This window comes from Narcine bancroftii, chromosome 7, assembly GCF_036971445.1.
Source record: "Narcine bancroftii isolate sNarBan1 chromosome 7, sNarBan1.hap1, whole genome shotgun sequence".
Taxonomy (NCBI): domain Eukaryota; kingdom Metazoa; phylum Chordata; class Chondrichthyes; order Torpediniformes; family Narcinidae; genus Narcine; species Narcine bancroftii.
Genome location: NC_091475.1, coordinates 37,152,090 through 37,166,227, shown reverse-complemented (window position 1 = coordinate 37,166,227; position 14,138 = coordinate 37,152,090). Strand labels below are relative to the sequence as shown.

General features: G+C 38.7%; 2 protein-coding genes across 5 annotated transcripts in view; both read left to right on the top strand.

The window, feature by feature from the left end:
- LOC138738759 (TSC22 domain family protein 1-like) overlaps positions 1–14,138 on the top strand; it is a 117,732-nt gene that overhangs the window by 57,473 nt on the left and 46,121 nt on the right. The window contains exon 1 of one of the 2 annotated variants that reach the window (XM_069889628.1): positions 9,412–9,711. The exons of the other annotated variant lie outside the window; for it this stretch is intronic. Within the exon in view, the coding sequence (XP_069745729.1) occupies positions 9,605–9,711 (107 nt within the window). The 5' untranslated portion in view covers positions 9,412–9,604. Of the gene's footprint in view, positions 1–9,411; positions 9,712–14,138 lie in introns of those variants that run through there. 2 annotated transcript variants of the gene reach the window in all.
- LOC138738758 (TSC22 domain family protein 1-like) overlaps positions 1–14,138 on the top strand; it is a 163,926-nt gene that overhangs the window by 116,208 nt on the left and 33,580 nt on the right. The window lies entirely within an intron of this gene.

Genomic DNA, 14,138 nt, shown 5'->3' with positions numbered 1-14,138 from the left:
GTAAGAATTTGCATTTGAAAGCCTCTGGCTTATGCAGCTGTAACCTACATTATCCATTTTTAAATCTTGATGTAATATGTACAGTATTTATTTTGACCTGGATGTCTTTGTGATTTGTTTTGTCATGGTTCTGATCCCTCAATTTTGTACTTTATAGAATTATAGAAAATAGCCTGCACCTCCATTCAATTTTATCATGGCTGTTCATGTTCTTCAATACCCTTTCCCTACTTTCCATCCATACCCTTTGATCTCTTTAGCCAGAAGTGCCACAGCCAACTTATTTTTGAATACATTTAACAAAATGGACTTGACAACTTTCATAAATCCGTAAGTTCATAAATCTGAAGATGCTTCTCTTCATCTTGGTCCTAAATGGTTGACCCCTTACCCTTAGACTGTGACCCCTTGTCTGGACTTCCCCAAATTTGGGAGCATTTTTCCTGCATCTAATCTGTCTAATCTTGTCAGAATTTAGTATGTTTCAATGAGATTCCCTTTCATTTTTCTAAATTCTAATGAGTGTAACCTTAGTCCATCTAGTCTTCATGAGCTACTCCTGCCATCCCAGGAATCAGTTTGATTCCCAGAAATTATGCAAGCACCTTATCCATACCATGTAAACAAAATGTAATCAGAGGGTTATACTTCCCAAATCTTTGGGTAGCCTTCTTTGCTCATTCTTCCTTATTGTATCTCTGCATTAATTGAAAAGAGAACCTCATGATTTCATTCCAGCTTCTAGTTTGAAGTTCATAGCTTTACATGTCACATTTCTTCAATTGCATAAATGTGATGAGGGATTTTTGCCTCACCACCCTTAAATCTATCCCTCCTAACTTGTGTCTTCACTGAGGGAAATAGTATCCCCAATTTTATTTTGGTTAATAGTTTTTTCTAATACTCCTCAGTTAATTCTCTGCTCGCCTTCTTCTTTTCCAAATAAAACACTCCTAGCCGATCAAAATTTTCTGCGATTATAGTTTTCTAGACCTGTAAATATCCCTGAAAATCTCCTTTCCACTTCCTCTAGAGCAGTTGCATCATTTGTATAATTTGACCAGAACTGTATAGAGCACTCAAGTTGTGGTCATTTTGGTGTTGTCTAGTATTCTAATATATTCAACCTTGTGTGTCTTGAATTAAAAAAAGGAAAAGACCCCATGAAGGTATTTGGCCCACAATGTTGGCCATTCTTTTTCTCTCACTGATATTTGAATAAATAAAGGTATCTTTTAAATCACAGCATCATCTGGTCAGAGCCTTCATGAATCCCTGGTGTGAGACCTTTGGCCAACAAGACCTGCACTAGTCTGCTGATGTGGTCCCTGACCTTTTTGACTTTCTGCAGACTTCTTCTCGACAGGTGCGGAGTTCTCCCACTCTGGTGTCCTGCATTGAGTGCAAAAAATCAGGATGTCACCATACAGTTACATTGGTGACACTGCATGTGTGCAGTTCTGCTTGCTACGCTACAGAAAAGATGTGATTAAACATTTCTGCTTGCCACACTTGTAGAAAAGGAAAAAATGTGATTAAGCCAGAGGGATGCAGAAAATAATTATAAGGATGTTGCCTGGATTGAAGGATTTGAGTGGTAGGGAGAATTTGGGTAGCCTGAGCCTATTTTCCCTGGAATAAATAAGGTTGAGAGGAGGTGCATGTGAAATTGAGTGATATAGATTACCAGAGTCAGTATCCCTACCTGTATATTATTTATATGATGTGCACCTCTGAATCAATGCAGACTATATCAAGCACGCTTCCCCATTGCTCATCCTTTATAAATCCACAATAAGATCAATGATTGCACATGATCTTATCAGAATAAATCCTAGCTGCACATCCCTGATTTTAATCTGTGCCTTTCCAAATGAAATCTTAAACAGTTGTTCAAAATTGAGCCCCTCAGAATTGCCAAAAATCAGGCAGATGCCCGAATAAGGTTTAGGGGAGGGGCGGAGATGGTTATGCTCACCCAGAACAAACCATACATGGATATCTTGAGCAGAATTAGAATCCTTATTCTGCTCTGGGCAATAACACTGCCAAACTAATTGTGCGAATTTATCATTTTTTAAATTATTTGTAATTCTGTCTTCTTTGGCTTGTGTTCCTTATCCATTTGCTTTTGAATGTACATCATCATAAGGGGTTATACTTCTAAAAGATTTTAGGTCAGCAAGCTTGTATTATTTGCCCAAAATTCAGCCTAGTCATAACTTTTGCTAAATAATTTAGCTCAGCTTTGCACATTACAAATGAACTCCAATCATTTAATCTTTAATAAGCTGCAATTTGAAACACATGATCACTTCTATTTTGTATTTTTGAGTTTAAATTCAGCGAACAATTGTACTTGATTGTCTTTTTATGTTATAATGATGCCATGAAATTCTTGATTGGTTCGTATGCCAGATTCACTATAAGATAAAAGGACGGTTAAATCTTTGAGGATCCCTCAATCCTTAGACAGGTTTTAAATTTGCACCCACATATTGAGCACTCAAGATACTGGAAATATTCACAATCCCAAGATCCCCCCCCCCCCCCCCCCCCACCTCATTTCTTCACCTTTTTCCTCGGTCTTCCTTTATCTCACATATGGTATTTAGAAACCATTTCTTGCAAGTCTGTAGGATTTCTCTTTCCAATATCTGTGCATTAGATTGAGCGACTTCTTGTTAATCAGTACCTTCTATCTTGCTTCATACTTAAGCTTTTTCCTCAAATTTGATGTTTTTTTTTCAATGCAGCTCAATTTACAAATTGACCTCCAGCTGCAAAAGATGATTTTGTCTTGTCCTAATTTTAAAATAAAATTGGTGTCTCAAAAATGTATCTTATTTCATCACCAGAATTGCAACAATTTGGTAATTAAAGAAGCCATTAGAATAGTAACCAGGCATTGCTGTTATAAACATGACAATTACTGTACATCAAAAAACTGGGCTCTAGTAGCATACAAGGCTGCATCACTTTGCTCAATTTTTCTTAACTCAGCATTGCACCTCACCTGCAGGAATCAGCCTAATCTTTGGAACTGTCCACAGGAAGAGATTACCATATAGAGCAAGAGGAAAAGATTTGAGATTGATCTCATGTCCTCCATAAAGAAATGCAACATTCTCAGTGAACTCTGGGAATCTCAAGCTCACGACTGCTCAAAGTAGAGCATTTTGGTTGGTACGGTATTTGGAAACTTAAGCAGCAGCAGGAATGCACTGGATAGGTTTGCTTTACAGATTTGAAAAACTTGAACAAGTTTCTGTACTGCCAAATTAAAAATAGGAAATGCTGGGAATACTCATCAAGGCAGACGTCATCTTCATAAGGAGAAACAAGAGTTAATATCTTAGTGTGATGGCCTTGAATCCGAACATAACTGCAGATCTTCAAACCTGCATGACTTCTTTAATCCAGAGAAAAACAGTCTGTAAAGTGTAGATCTAATCCTTGGCCAAAAGTAACTGCATGCTTTCCCAGTGCAGAAAGGTTTTTTTTGCACACCAAGCTTTTCATTTATTTTAAAAGAAACACTCCCAGATGCCAAGGGAGGTTTTCTCACCCCTGTACATTCAAAAGCAGTCTTTGGCAATAAGCTGAGTCTTTCAACTCTCAACTTTGCCCAAGGATGCATACTTATTTAAAGTTACCCACCCTAGCCTTCCTAAAATAGATCTGTGGCCATAATTGTTAGCAAACTAAATTAAAAGGCATTTCAGAAATATGCCTACGTAGCTCTAATTCTTGTGCAGTAAAATTGGGTGGAGTCTAAATTAAATCTAAAAATAACTGCACAAAAAAAGAGTCATTTGGCCCTGCAGGAAAAGGAATGTTTAGAAATCTCATGCAATGGAAAAATGAATCCGCAGAGGGACAAATGTAGAGAAACATGGAATCTAGTCTTCACGTTTTTGTCATGCCTGTATTCTAACCTTGACTTCCCGAGGGCTTTCCAGTTCTCTGAATTTCATGTAGTCAAAATCAAAAGAATTACATGGTTATAGATGATCCAGTCTTTGTAAATGAAACCCAAATGTCAAAATGATTAACTGTTGCATAATCAATCCGAGTTTGATGGGCAAGTAGCATCAGGAAGGATTAATTCCTGATCTCTTCTGTGCAAGCTGTTGATGATTGCTTGTGCGTGACTATGGGGCAGGTCTTCCAGTCTTTTGGATTTCTAATTTTTGTTCTTCATGTAAATCAAAGCCAAGGCTTTAGTTATAATGCCAAGTGAGGGAAGGAAAGTAAAAGTAGACAAAGTATGGAATATCTACTTCAGGCAGTAAAGCCAACCAGAGAAAATCCGGCCATCATCACCTGACATACAACGTTACAATAATTGAATCCCCCACAACCTATATCCTGGGGGTAGCATTGATCAGAAACTGAGCTCGAATGACCATATGCACAATTGTTGCTACAAGTGAAGGTCAGGTGCAAGGAATCCTGAGGTGATTAACTCACCTCTCAACTCTCCAAAGCCTATCGATCATCTGCAAGAATCAAGTCAGGAGTTTGATAGAATACTCCTCACTTGCCTGGAAGAGTGCAGGTTCAACAACATTCAAGCGCAGCACCATCCAGAACAAAGGAGCCCCCCTGTAAACACCCTATTCGCAAACGTTCATTCCCTCCACCACTGCTCAGTGGAAGTAGTTGGTGCCATCTACAGGATGCACTGCAGAAACTCACTTAGACAACTTCTTCCAAATCTATTACTTTTTTAAAAAAAGAAATTGAATTTAGACATAAAGCACAAAAACAGGCCATTTCAGCCCACGAGTCCGTGCCACCTAATTTATACACCATCAACCTACACCTTAAGTACGTTTTGAATGGTGGGAAGAAACTGAAGCCCCCAGAGAAAACCCAAGCAGACACAGATTTACAAGCTAGAAGGACGAGGGCAGAGAAAGTGTTTATCATTACAATCCTTACTTGGAAATATATATAAGCCTTGCCTTCATTGTCTCTGGGTCAAATTCCTGGAACTCCCTCCGAGCTGTGCTGTGGATATACATACCTATGCCTCAAAGACTTGCAGAGGTTCAAGAGGCCAGCTCTGCCGTCCACCATCTTCACAAGGGCAATCACGGATATGTAATTAAATGCTGGCTCAGCTTGAGAAGCCCATATCCCTTGATGGAATAATTTTTTTTAAAAAGTCAAATGCAGGGATTTGTAGAGATTTGAAATGTTCAGTGTGCTTCTAAAAGGCGTATATAGTTTTATCCTCTGTCAAATTAGATATAGCACAAATTAAAAATATGCTTCAAAAGGGAAGTGAAAGTTTTATTGTATGTGGCAGTGGCTGGCTATTTGATGCCTATTCTTAATTGGTCTTGGATAGGAAGTGATGAGGTTTCACCTTCAATAACTATTTCATTTGGTAAAGTGTCTCTCAGTTGTGGATTTTCATGAAGCATTGAGAAAAGAATGGCAATATACTTTCAAGTTGAGAAGGTGTGTGACTTGGAAAATGTGCCATAGTTGATTTTTATATGCCTGCTGCCTCAGTCTTTCTAGGTGGTAGAATTTCGAATGTAAAGGGAATCGGAGTGTTGGCGGTGGGGGGGAGGGTGTGGTTCCATGACTAACTGGGAGAAAGATTTATGTGATCTAGTTGAATAACAGAACAGGTATGGTCTACTTCTGTTTTGCTCTTTATCTTTCTCACCACTCCTCTTTCTCTCTCCCTCGACACTTCTTCCTTGGTGTACCTTCCTGTATTACCTGTATCTTTTAAGGTGATCCTTAAACCCTCTCTTTGACCAGGTATTTACTCATCTTTATTTTATGCCTCAATTTCAAATCCTGGTTGACAATTCTTCTAATAAAGTAACTTAAGACATCTTAAAGGGTAATTCGGTCTCCATTCAGCCCCTCTGCTTCCTCACCTCTAATCTTTTTTTAATTTTTCCAGTCCTGGCAACATCCTTGTGATTTCCTCTGCAGTGTCTTCAATGTCCACGATGATCAGTAGATAAGCTGTGATCTACCTGGCATTGTATATAATTTAACATATCCTCCCGATTAGCCAGTGAGGATGGACGGAGCCTCCCCAGTTTCCATTCTTGCTGATTTTAACAATTGAGGGGTGTTTCATCTGTACCTGGTGGTTCATCCACTCACAACAATGCTGGGTCTCTCAATACTGCTTTTGATTATCCCATCAAACATTTTACACTTTTCCTCAAACAACAAAATATCACCATCGTCTATTGTGAAGGCAGTATTACTATTCAATATCTTTTGATCCAACACACATCACCTTTTAGTTTCTAAGTATCCCCGACTGTATCTTTGCTATATATGTGCCACTGTTTATTTACCAAGCCACCTTTTTATTGCTCTCCTCATTCACTTTAATTTCACATCTTTGCCTTTCACACCCTTCCATGATTTCTACACTATAAAGCATGTGTATCTTTGGGATCACTAGCTCCTCTCCATGCCTCCATTTATTAAATTAACACTTTGCAGAAATGAAGCATCAGACCAGAGCATTTATCCCCACTTTTCCCAAAATCCCAAGATTCATGTTTGTAGGAACAGAATTCAGTAGAACTAGACTCCATATTACTTCTGAGGCTGGCTTACTTTATAAATATCCTAGAATGCTCATTTCACCTTCACTACACCAGTACTGCCAGTTTCTGGGCACAAGCAACCAAGTGTAAGCCATTTTATATTTCTCATTTTACAGATTCAATAAAGACGTACTACATGGGGGTAGCACGGTTGGCATAGCAGTTAGTGCAACGCTTTTACAGTGCCATTCTGGATCGGGACCGGACTAGAGTTCGAGTCCCGCTCTGTCTGTAAGGAGTTTGAATGTTCTCCCCGTGTCCACATGGGTTTTCTCTGGGGGGCTCCAGTTTCCTCCCATTATGCGAAACGTATTGGTGTTGGTTAATGGGGCGTAAATTTGGCGGCATGGTCCAAAATGGCTTGTAACCGTGCTGTATATCTAAAAAAATTTTTAAAATTGTAAATCACTGGAACTTCATAACACCCTGCAGGTTGAATGTTCTACAGAAAATATCTGATCACAGTTTGCAAATTGTCTCCATCAATGACCATACAGCCTCCACAAGTTGCAAATATTTGTCTTCGCAACAACAAAATTGTGCTACATCGATGTGTAGTTTTTTCCCCAAATGTAAGTTTTCTCTCCCATGTCCCTGTCACCCTTGGCAGATTGCTATCTTATGATGGTAGATGAATCTTTGTCCAGCCTCTGCAAACCATGCAAGAACAGTGTACACTGATAACCGCCTGTTTTCCCTCCCTCCTCTCCTTTCTGAATGACTAGATTAAAGTGAGAATATGGTGTTCCAGTTTGAGCCTTGCTTTAAAACACTAACTGATGCATCAGCAAGAAGTGTTGCCAAAAGTGCCCCTTTTACACAGCGCTTGAAAGCCAGGTTTTATCTGCCTTTTGAGCACGTTGAGAAAGATGGGGGGGGGGGGGGGGTCAAGACTTGCCCGTCTTCGCCAAGGTCGGTACTCTCAGTGGTGGAGTGCATTTGACTTGCAATAAAGTGGCTTTTCAGTATAAAAAGGGTATCTAACTTGTGGTTGCATTGAAATAAGTATATAATCATAGGTGGGTACACAGAGTGATGCCTTAAATTTATGACTTGACACTTTCACAGTGATGCTACTTATGCTAGCTGAAAAGTACGCTTGTTGAAACGAGGTTTCAATATGCTGGAGATCAGCAAGATTTTCTGCACCTTGATAAAACCTCTGGTTAATCATTAACAGCTAGTTCTTAAGATTTGAAGTGAAGGTAAATGAAATGATTAAGGGTTTAATTGTTCTTTTGTTCATAAAGCACAACCAACAACGTTACAATCACATTGTACCCATTATCATATGTTTAAACTCATTGTATTACAACTATATGATGTGAATAATTGAAAGCCTCACATTCCTGACTGGGTTTGTTCTCCATTTTGCAATTTTAAAAATCATTGTGAAGGAAACCATTTCTGTTTGAAGTTTTTAAATGGCTGCTTAGTTGGAATTGGGGATGGAAGGTTGGGAGAGGAAAGAAAAGAGAAGTTTGTGGCAGGATGACAGCAAAATAAAACTGCTATTGAAATAAGAAATAAAAGCTGATCTTGTACTTCCACAGTAGAATGGATGGTTGCTCACTCTTTCCTGATGTCCTTGCTGTAGTTTTTGACCAAATGATTTCATGGACAGTTGTAATGTCATTGTGCAACCTTGTAGATAGATTGAAACAAACAAGGAAATCACATTGTGACTGAACTTTTAGAATTTTTCAGATGAGAAGCAATGATCGGTTTAGTGGCTGGTGGTTTTATCTCTCTTCTTCCCAGGTTTTTGCATTGTAGTTGACCCTTAGGGAAGCTGATGTGGTAGCTTGAATTTCTCTCACTCTTCCTTTTTCCTCTGCCTGTCATTGTGGTAATTTAATTATCACCAGCATTAATTGCTTTGGCTTGACTTTTGGTGAGGAATGACAAAAATTAGAAATTGAATGCAGAAGTCCTCCCAATTCTTGAGATTGCACTTATTTTTGCTTACAAGACAAAGGTGTTGCTGGAAAGATCAGCATTTATTGCACATCATAAATGAAGGAGTAATTGAGCTGTTGCCTTGAGCTGTTTCAGTATTTGGTGAAGATGCCTCCTTACATAGTCGGGAACCTCAAATTCTTTATTTTTAGCTAAATTGCACTTGCTCTCTGTAATCTTTAGCCCTACAACCTGCTGCAAGCACCACATTTTCATTCCTTTCTTGTTGGTTGCTGTGTCTTCAGTTGCCTGAACCTGACTTTCTGGAATTCTCTCTCCTTTTTTTGTGTTTCACTATCCCCTCTCTCTCTTCCCCTTCTGAGATACTGCTTAAAACCGAGTTCTTTGACCAAGCTTATTGTCACTTCCAATATTTCCTCATACAGTTAGATGTCACATTTTATTTGATAACAGGTATGGGATATTTTACAAGGTTCAAGGTGCTTTTTAAATGCAAGTTGTTGCTGCATTTACTGTTGAGGAAAACAAAACATGACTGCCAATCTACATTTGAAAAATAATCTGTTTTTGCAATTTCCAAAAAGCACTGTTAATTGGTGGGTATTGGTACAAAAATGTACAGAGCTCAATTTTATTTTATAAACTGAACAAGGTTCCCATTAAATTTAATTCACATCAAAAGCACCTTTGAGTTACAGGAGTTATTATGACGGATGATAGGTCTGTGTTCTCTGGGATATAAAATCGCTCATCCTAAAGATTCTAATCTCTGGTGATGGTTTATGTAACAGCATGTCAGGTGATTGAAATCCAGTGACGTCAGTGCCTGACTCTCTTTTCACACTTTGCCAGTACTGTACAGTATTCATTGGGAGAGTGTGGAACAATCTTGCTTGGAAGAAGCAAACAAGCTTAGCAGTATACTGAAAAACCTGCAGGCATCGCAATGTGTGTGTTCTGATGTCACAGACTGCTTGTGTTTTCTGATCATGCTGTGAAATGCAGAGTATTGCTCCTTGGGGATTTGTGGATTATATCTCAGATTATATCTGGAGTTATTGGTGATTTTTCCCCCCCCTTGGACCATGCAACGTAAGACCTTATCAATGAAAAATACAGTTTTCCGTGCCAGAGGCCGAGACAGAATGGCCATCAAAGTGCTATTTTGGGAATTGGAGCAACATTTGAAGAGGTATTTCTGGAATAAATTTTAAAATAAATATGAATTTTTAAAATTGCTTTTAAAAGAACAATTTGTAGGGCAATTCCATTTTGATGAGGGAATGCCATTGTCAGGTCTAAAGGTGGACTTCTAACTGAATGTGTCGATTTGGAGTTCTTTACTGTTTTGAGTCTGTAATTTGCTTGTAATCCATTTTTGATATAAGGTAATGAATTATGGTATATCTCTTTTTCTGGGAGTGGATTGCTCTTATTGAGAGTAGTTTATTTAATTTCACCAAGTTTGCATTTGTTACTTTGTGTTTTGCAGGGGAAACAAATGAGACTGCTTTTCTATCAGTGCTACCAGTGTCCTTTGTCACTAATTGCATATTAATTGTGTTATAAGCAATTCAAAAAGAGTGTGGCTGCTGTAAATGGGAAAGTTGGAATTTCTTTCAAACTGCCTCATGTTGCAGTGCTTTCTGATTTAAAAAAAACTTCAACATGATGTTTCAGCTTCCCACAAAAGAATGTTTTGAATTGATATCTAAATGTTTCAGTGCGTTTGTGCACAGCACATTTACATGCACTTGTATTTCTGTAAACTAAATTATTTTCATCACGATTTCAGATTGTTTGGCCCTGTAGTCTTCATTGCACTTAAGTTGTGTATTTTATAATAATACTTGTACAGTGTGTCCGTTATTTTGATAAAAATCATTCCATAAATCATGCACAAGAAGTTAGATTTTGTGTGTACACCATTTTTAAAAGAATAGGTAAACAAGAACGACAAAAGTTATTGAAGACTATTATTCACCCTTGAGCATAAATTTGTTGTCCATATCTTATTGTGGCTCATTTGCACAAATTTTTTTTGTTCAGCACCTAAGCATAAAGTCTTCACCCTCCTCGTATGAAAACCTCTTCATTCATGTGCAGTATTTCCTGGTATTTTTCTGTTTTTTAGGATCTTGGCTTGATAATGAACATTCCTTAAGCGCTTTGGAATTTGTTATACAGTTCCTGCTTTTCAAGTCTACCCACCCTGTTTATTACGCAATGCACCTGAATCTGCCCTAACTTTGACTGTTTCGTACATTATTTGCCTTTGGACTCCATAAGAGCATTTAGTGACTAACAACTGAAACTGAAATGCCTAATAAAGCAGGGTTAACTTTTTCTAAACTTTCTGCTGTGTAAAATTCTTAACAAAGGCAGGTTCAACAATGGTCATTATCAAGTTCATTTATATTGAATATTTTAAATAACAAGAGTCTTGAACCACTGTGAGGCAAGTTGTGGTTTCCTTGCAGAAAATAGAGAAATTAGATGCTGCTTATTGAAAAATTTGCTCTCTTCAGACTGTACAATCTTGATGTTTTGTTTTCCCCAAGTGCTGACTCCCTTGTAAATTGGTCTATAACAAAGGTTTATGGCAGAGAATTCCACAATGTAATCACCCTCAGCACATTTTTTTTCCCTTTCTGAGCTTTTCATTACTTTTGATGCAAATGAAATACCCAAAGTAATATGCAACTATCTTGTACAAGGTCAACAAAGCCACATTGTCTTATAGATTGAATCTCCTAACCAAATTAAAGATTCCTTTCAGTTCTTGTTTCCTCTTGTCTGTTGTATAATAATTTGAAAGCTAGGGTGCAAATCTTCAACCTGGTGGGTATAGGTTGGTAAATGTGTGATTTTAGAGTGTAATTTAAAGTTTGTGTTGGATGAAAACTGCACAGAAAAAAACTTTTTGAAAAGTTGATTCATAAGCTGGACATATGGGTAAGGAAGATATGAAAGGTTGGTTTCAGCAAAGTTGAGCAGGCAGGACCCCAAAGATAAAACTAAGCAATTCATGCAATAAATCAGACATAGATTTTGAAGTACATTTGATTCTTGCCTAATGATACTCAACTGATGAACAGTAAAAGCAAATTAACGTTTCTTCATATATTTTAGATGTTTGAACCTAGTTCTTCCTCCATATGCAAATCAGTGTGTGTGTTTAAAAAAAATATGATACCCCCCCCACCATCTCAAAATTATTTGAGCTTAAATCCAGTCCTATTCCCCACCATGACTACCAGCCCCCCCACATCTCCATCGGGCACACAAAACTCAAAACGGTCAACCAGTTTACCTATCTCGGCTGCACCATTTCATCAGATGCAAGGATCGACAATGAGATAGACAACAGACTCGCCAAGGCAAATAGCGCCTTTGGAAGACTACACAAAAGAGTCTGGAAAAACAACCAACTGAAAAACCTCACAAAGATAAGCGTATACAGAGCCGTTGTCATACCCACACTCCTGTTCGGCTCCGAATCATGGGTCCTCTACCGGCACCACCTACGGCTCCTAGAACGCTTCCACCAGCGTTGTCTCCGCTCCATCCTCAACATCCATTGGAGCGCTTTCATCCCTAACGTCGAAGTACTCGAGATGGCAGAGGTCGACAGCATCGAGTCCACGCTGCTGAAGATCCAGCTGCGCTGGATGGGTCACGTCTCCAGAATGGAGGACCATCGCCTTCCCAAGATCGTGTTATATGGCGAGCTCTCCACTGGCCACCGTGACAGAGGTGCACCAAAGAAAAGGTACAAGGACTGCCTAAAGAAATCTCTTGGTGCCTGCCACATTGACCACCGCCAGTGGGCTGATAACGCCTCAAACCGTGCATCTTGGCGCCTCACAGTTTGGCGGGCAGCAACCTCCTTTGAAGAAGACCGCAGAGCCCACCTCACTGACAAAAGGCAAAGGAGGAAAAACCCAACACCCAACCCCAACCAACCAATTTTCCCCTGCAGCCGCTGCAACCGTGTCTGCCTGTCCCGCATCGGACTTGTCAGCCACAAACGAGCCTGCAGCTGACGTGGACTTTTACCCCCTCCATAAATCTTCGTCCGCGAAGCCAAGCCAAAGAATTATAAAGGTCTGAACTTTCATATGGTTCAAGATGATAATTACATAAATTTAAAAATGGACCCCTTTGTAACTAACCAGTGTAGTCAAAGATGTGTAATTAGTAACTAAGGTGAAAGAAAACAGATTAAAAGTTGCTTTTAGCTATGGAAGTTTCCATGGCTGGTCTTCAAGTAAACTTTTTTTTACCTTCAATTTAGCCTTGTCCTAAATGGATATGATGCTAGTTGCGGGTCTAGGTCCAGATAGTCATGGATGTGGGAGCAAGGTAATTGGCAATACATGGAATAGGCAAGTTGTGAACAAGTGGCATAGGGAGAAAAAATGCTGCTCAGTGAAGCTTGAAAGCAGAGGGAATGTGACCCAGCCCGAGCTTGTGGAATGTGGTTTGGTGTCATGAAAGAACTCGCACATTTAATGCAAACATTGAAAACATGATAATCCTGTTTCCAAATAGCATCCAAACAACTGATACCACAGATCTGGTTTAAAAGCCATTAATGTGCAATTGAATTTGAAGTTAGATGATTGCTTACGGTCAACTAGGTTTAGTGATGGAGATCACATTGATTGGCAAATTAAAATCTTTTCAATGTTCTGCTTAATATTTTGGTGTTCGAAGGCACTGCAATCTTCTTGCATTTTCCACTTGCACAATTTTGGTTGTTTCAAGTATTTTCACTTTGGGGGTTAACATTTTAATCATTTGTGAATAATCATTTGTGGAATTGTAATATACATTGCTTAATATTTGCAAGATGTCCAGAATCATGTATTCATACTGGAAGCTGTTGAGTACTGGAGAGAGTTGTCTTATTGCTAGTGTTTCCCATCAGAGACACTGTAAAACCCCCTTCAGTTGTCAGTTATGCTGAGAGGTGCAGCTTGAATTTTTGAGATGCCAAATGGTATTTGCTATGATCACTCAAGAGGGGATCAACAGATTGATTTTGAGCAATATTTGACTTTAACTCTGCCTATTGAAGTTTAGTGGAATTTGTTTGGAGGGAGCTATGGGTGATTGACCCTCTTCCTACTAATTCTGTAAAAAGATGACAAAATGTATTGCTTACTCTCTGGTTCATAAAGGGGCCCATACAAGAATTTTTGTGAGGCCTAATGATTGGATCCAAATAAGCCAGAAGGAATTCTTTGTGAAGGCTTAGAGTACATGGATAATAACAATGGAACAAAAAATAAAACAACTATTCATAACTTGCTTTTCTTTTCATGTCAATATGTTAGACTATACCACAAATTCTCTATCTTCTTTCATGTCTTAACCATGTCAAATGATTCTGGATGATGTAAGAAATAAACCAAAATACAACTTTAACAATGTAGACTGTTAAAACTATTTTGTATTTAAAATCCCAAACTGGCTAATGTCAGTCTGCATGCAGATGTTATAGTCAGTCAAATCACAGTCATGAGTGGCTGTTTTCTCCTTATCATCCTTGAGGTTTCTCCAGCCACTGTGTTGATTGACCATATCAGTTTCTTGAAAATTCATTTCCATCTG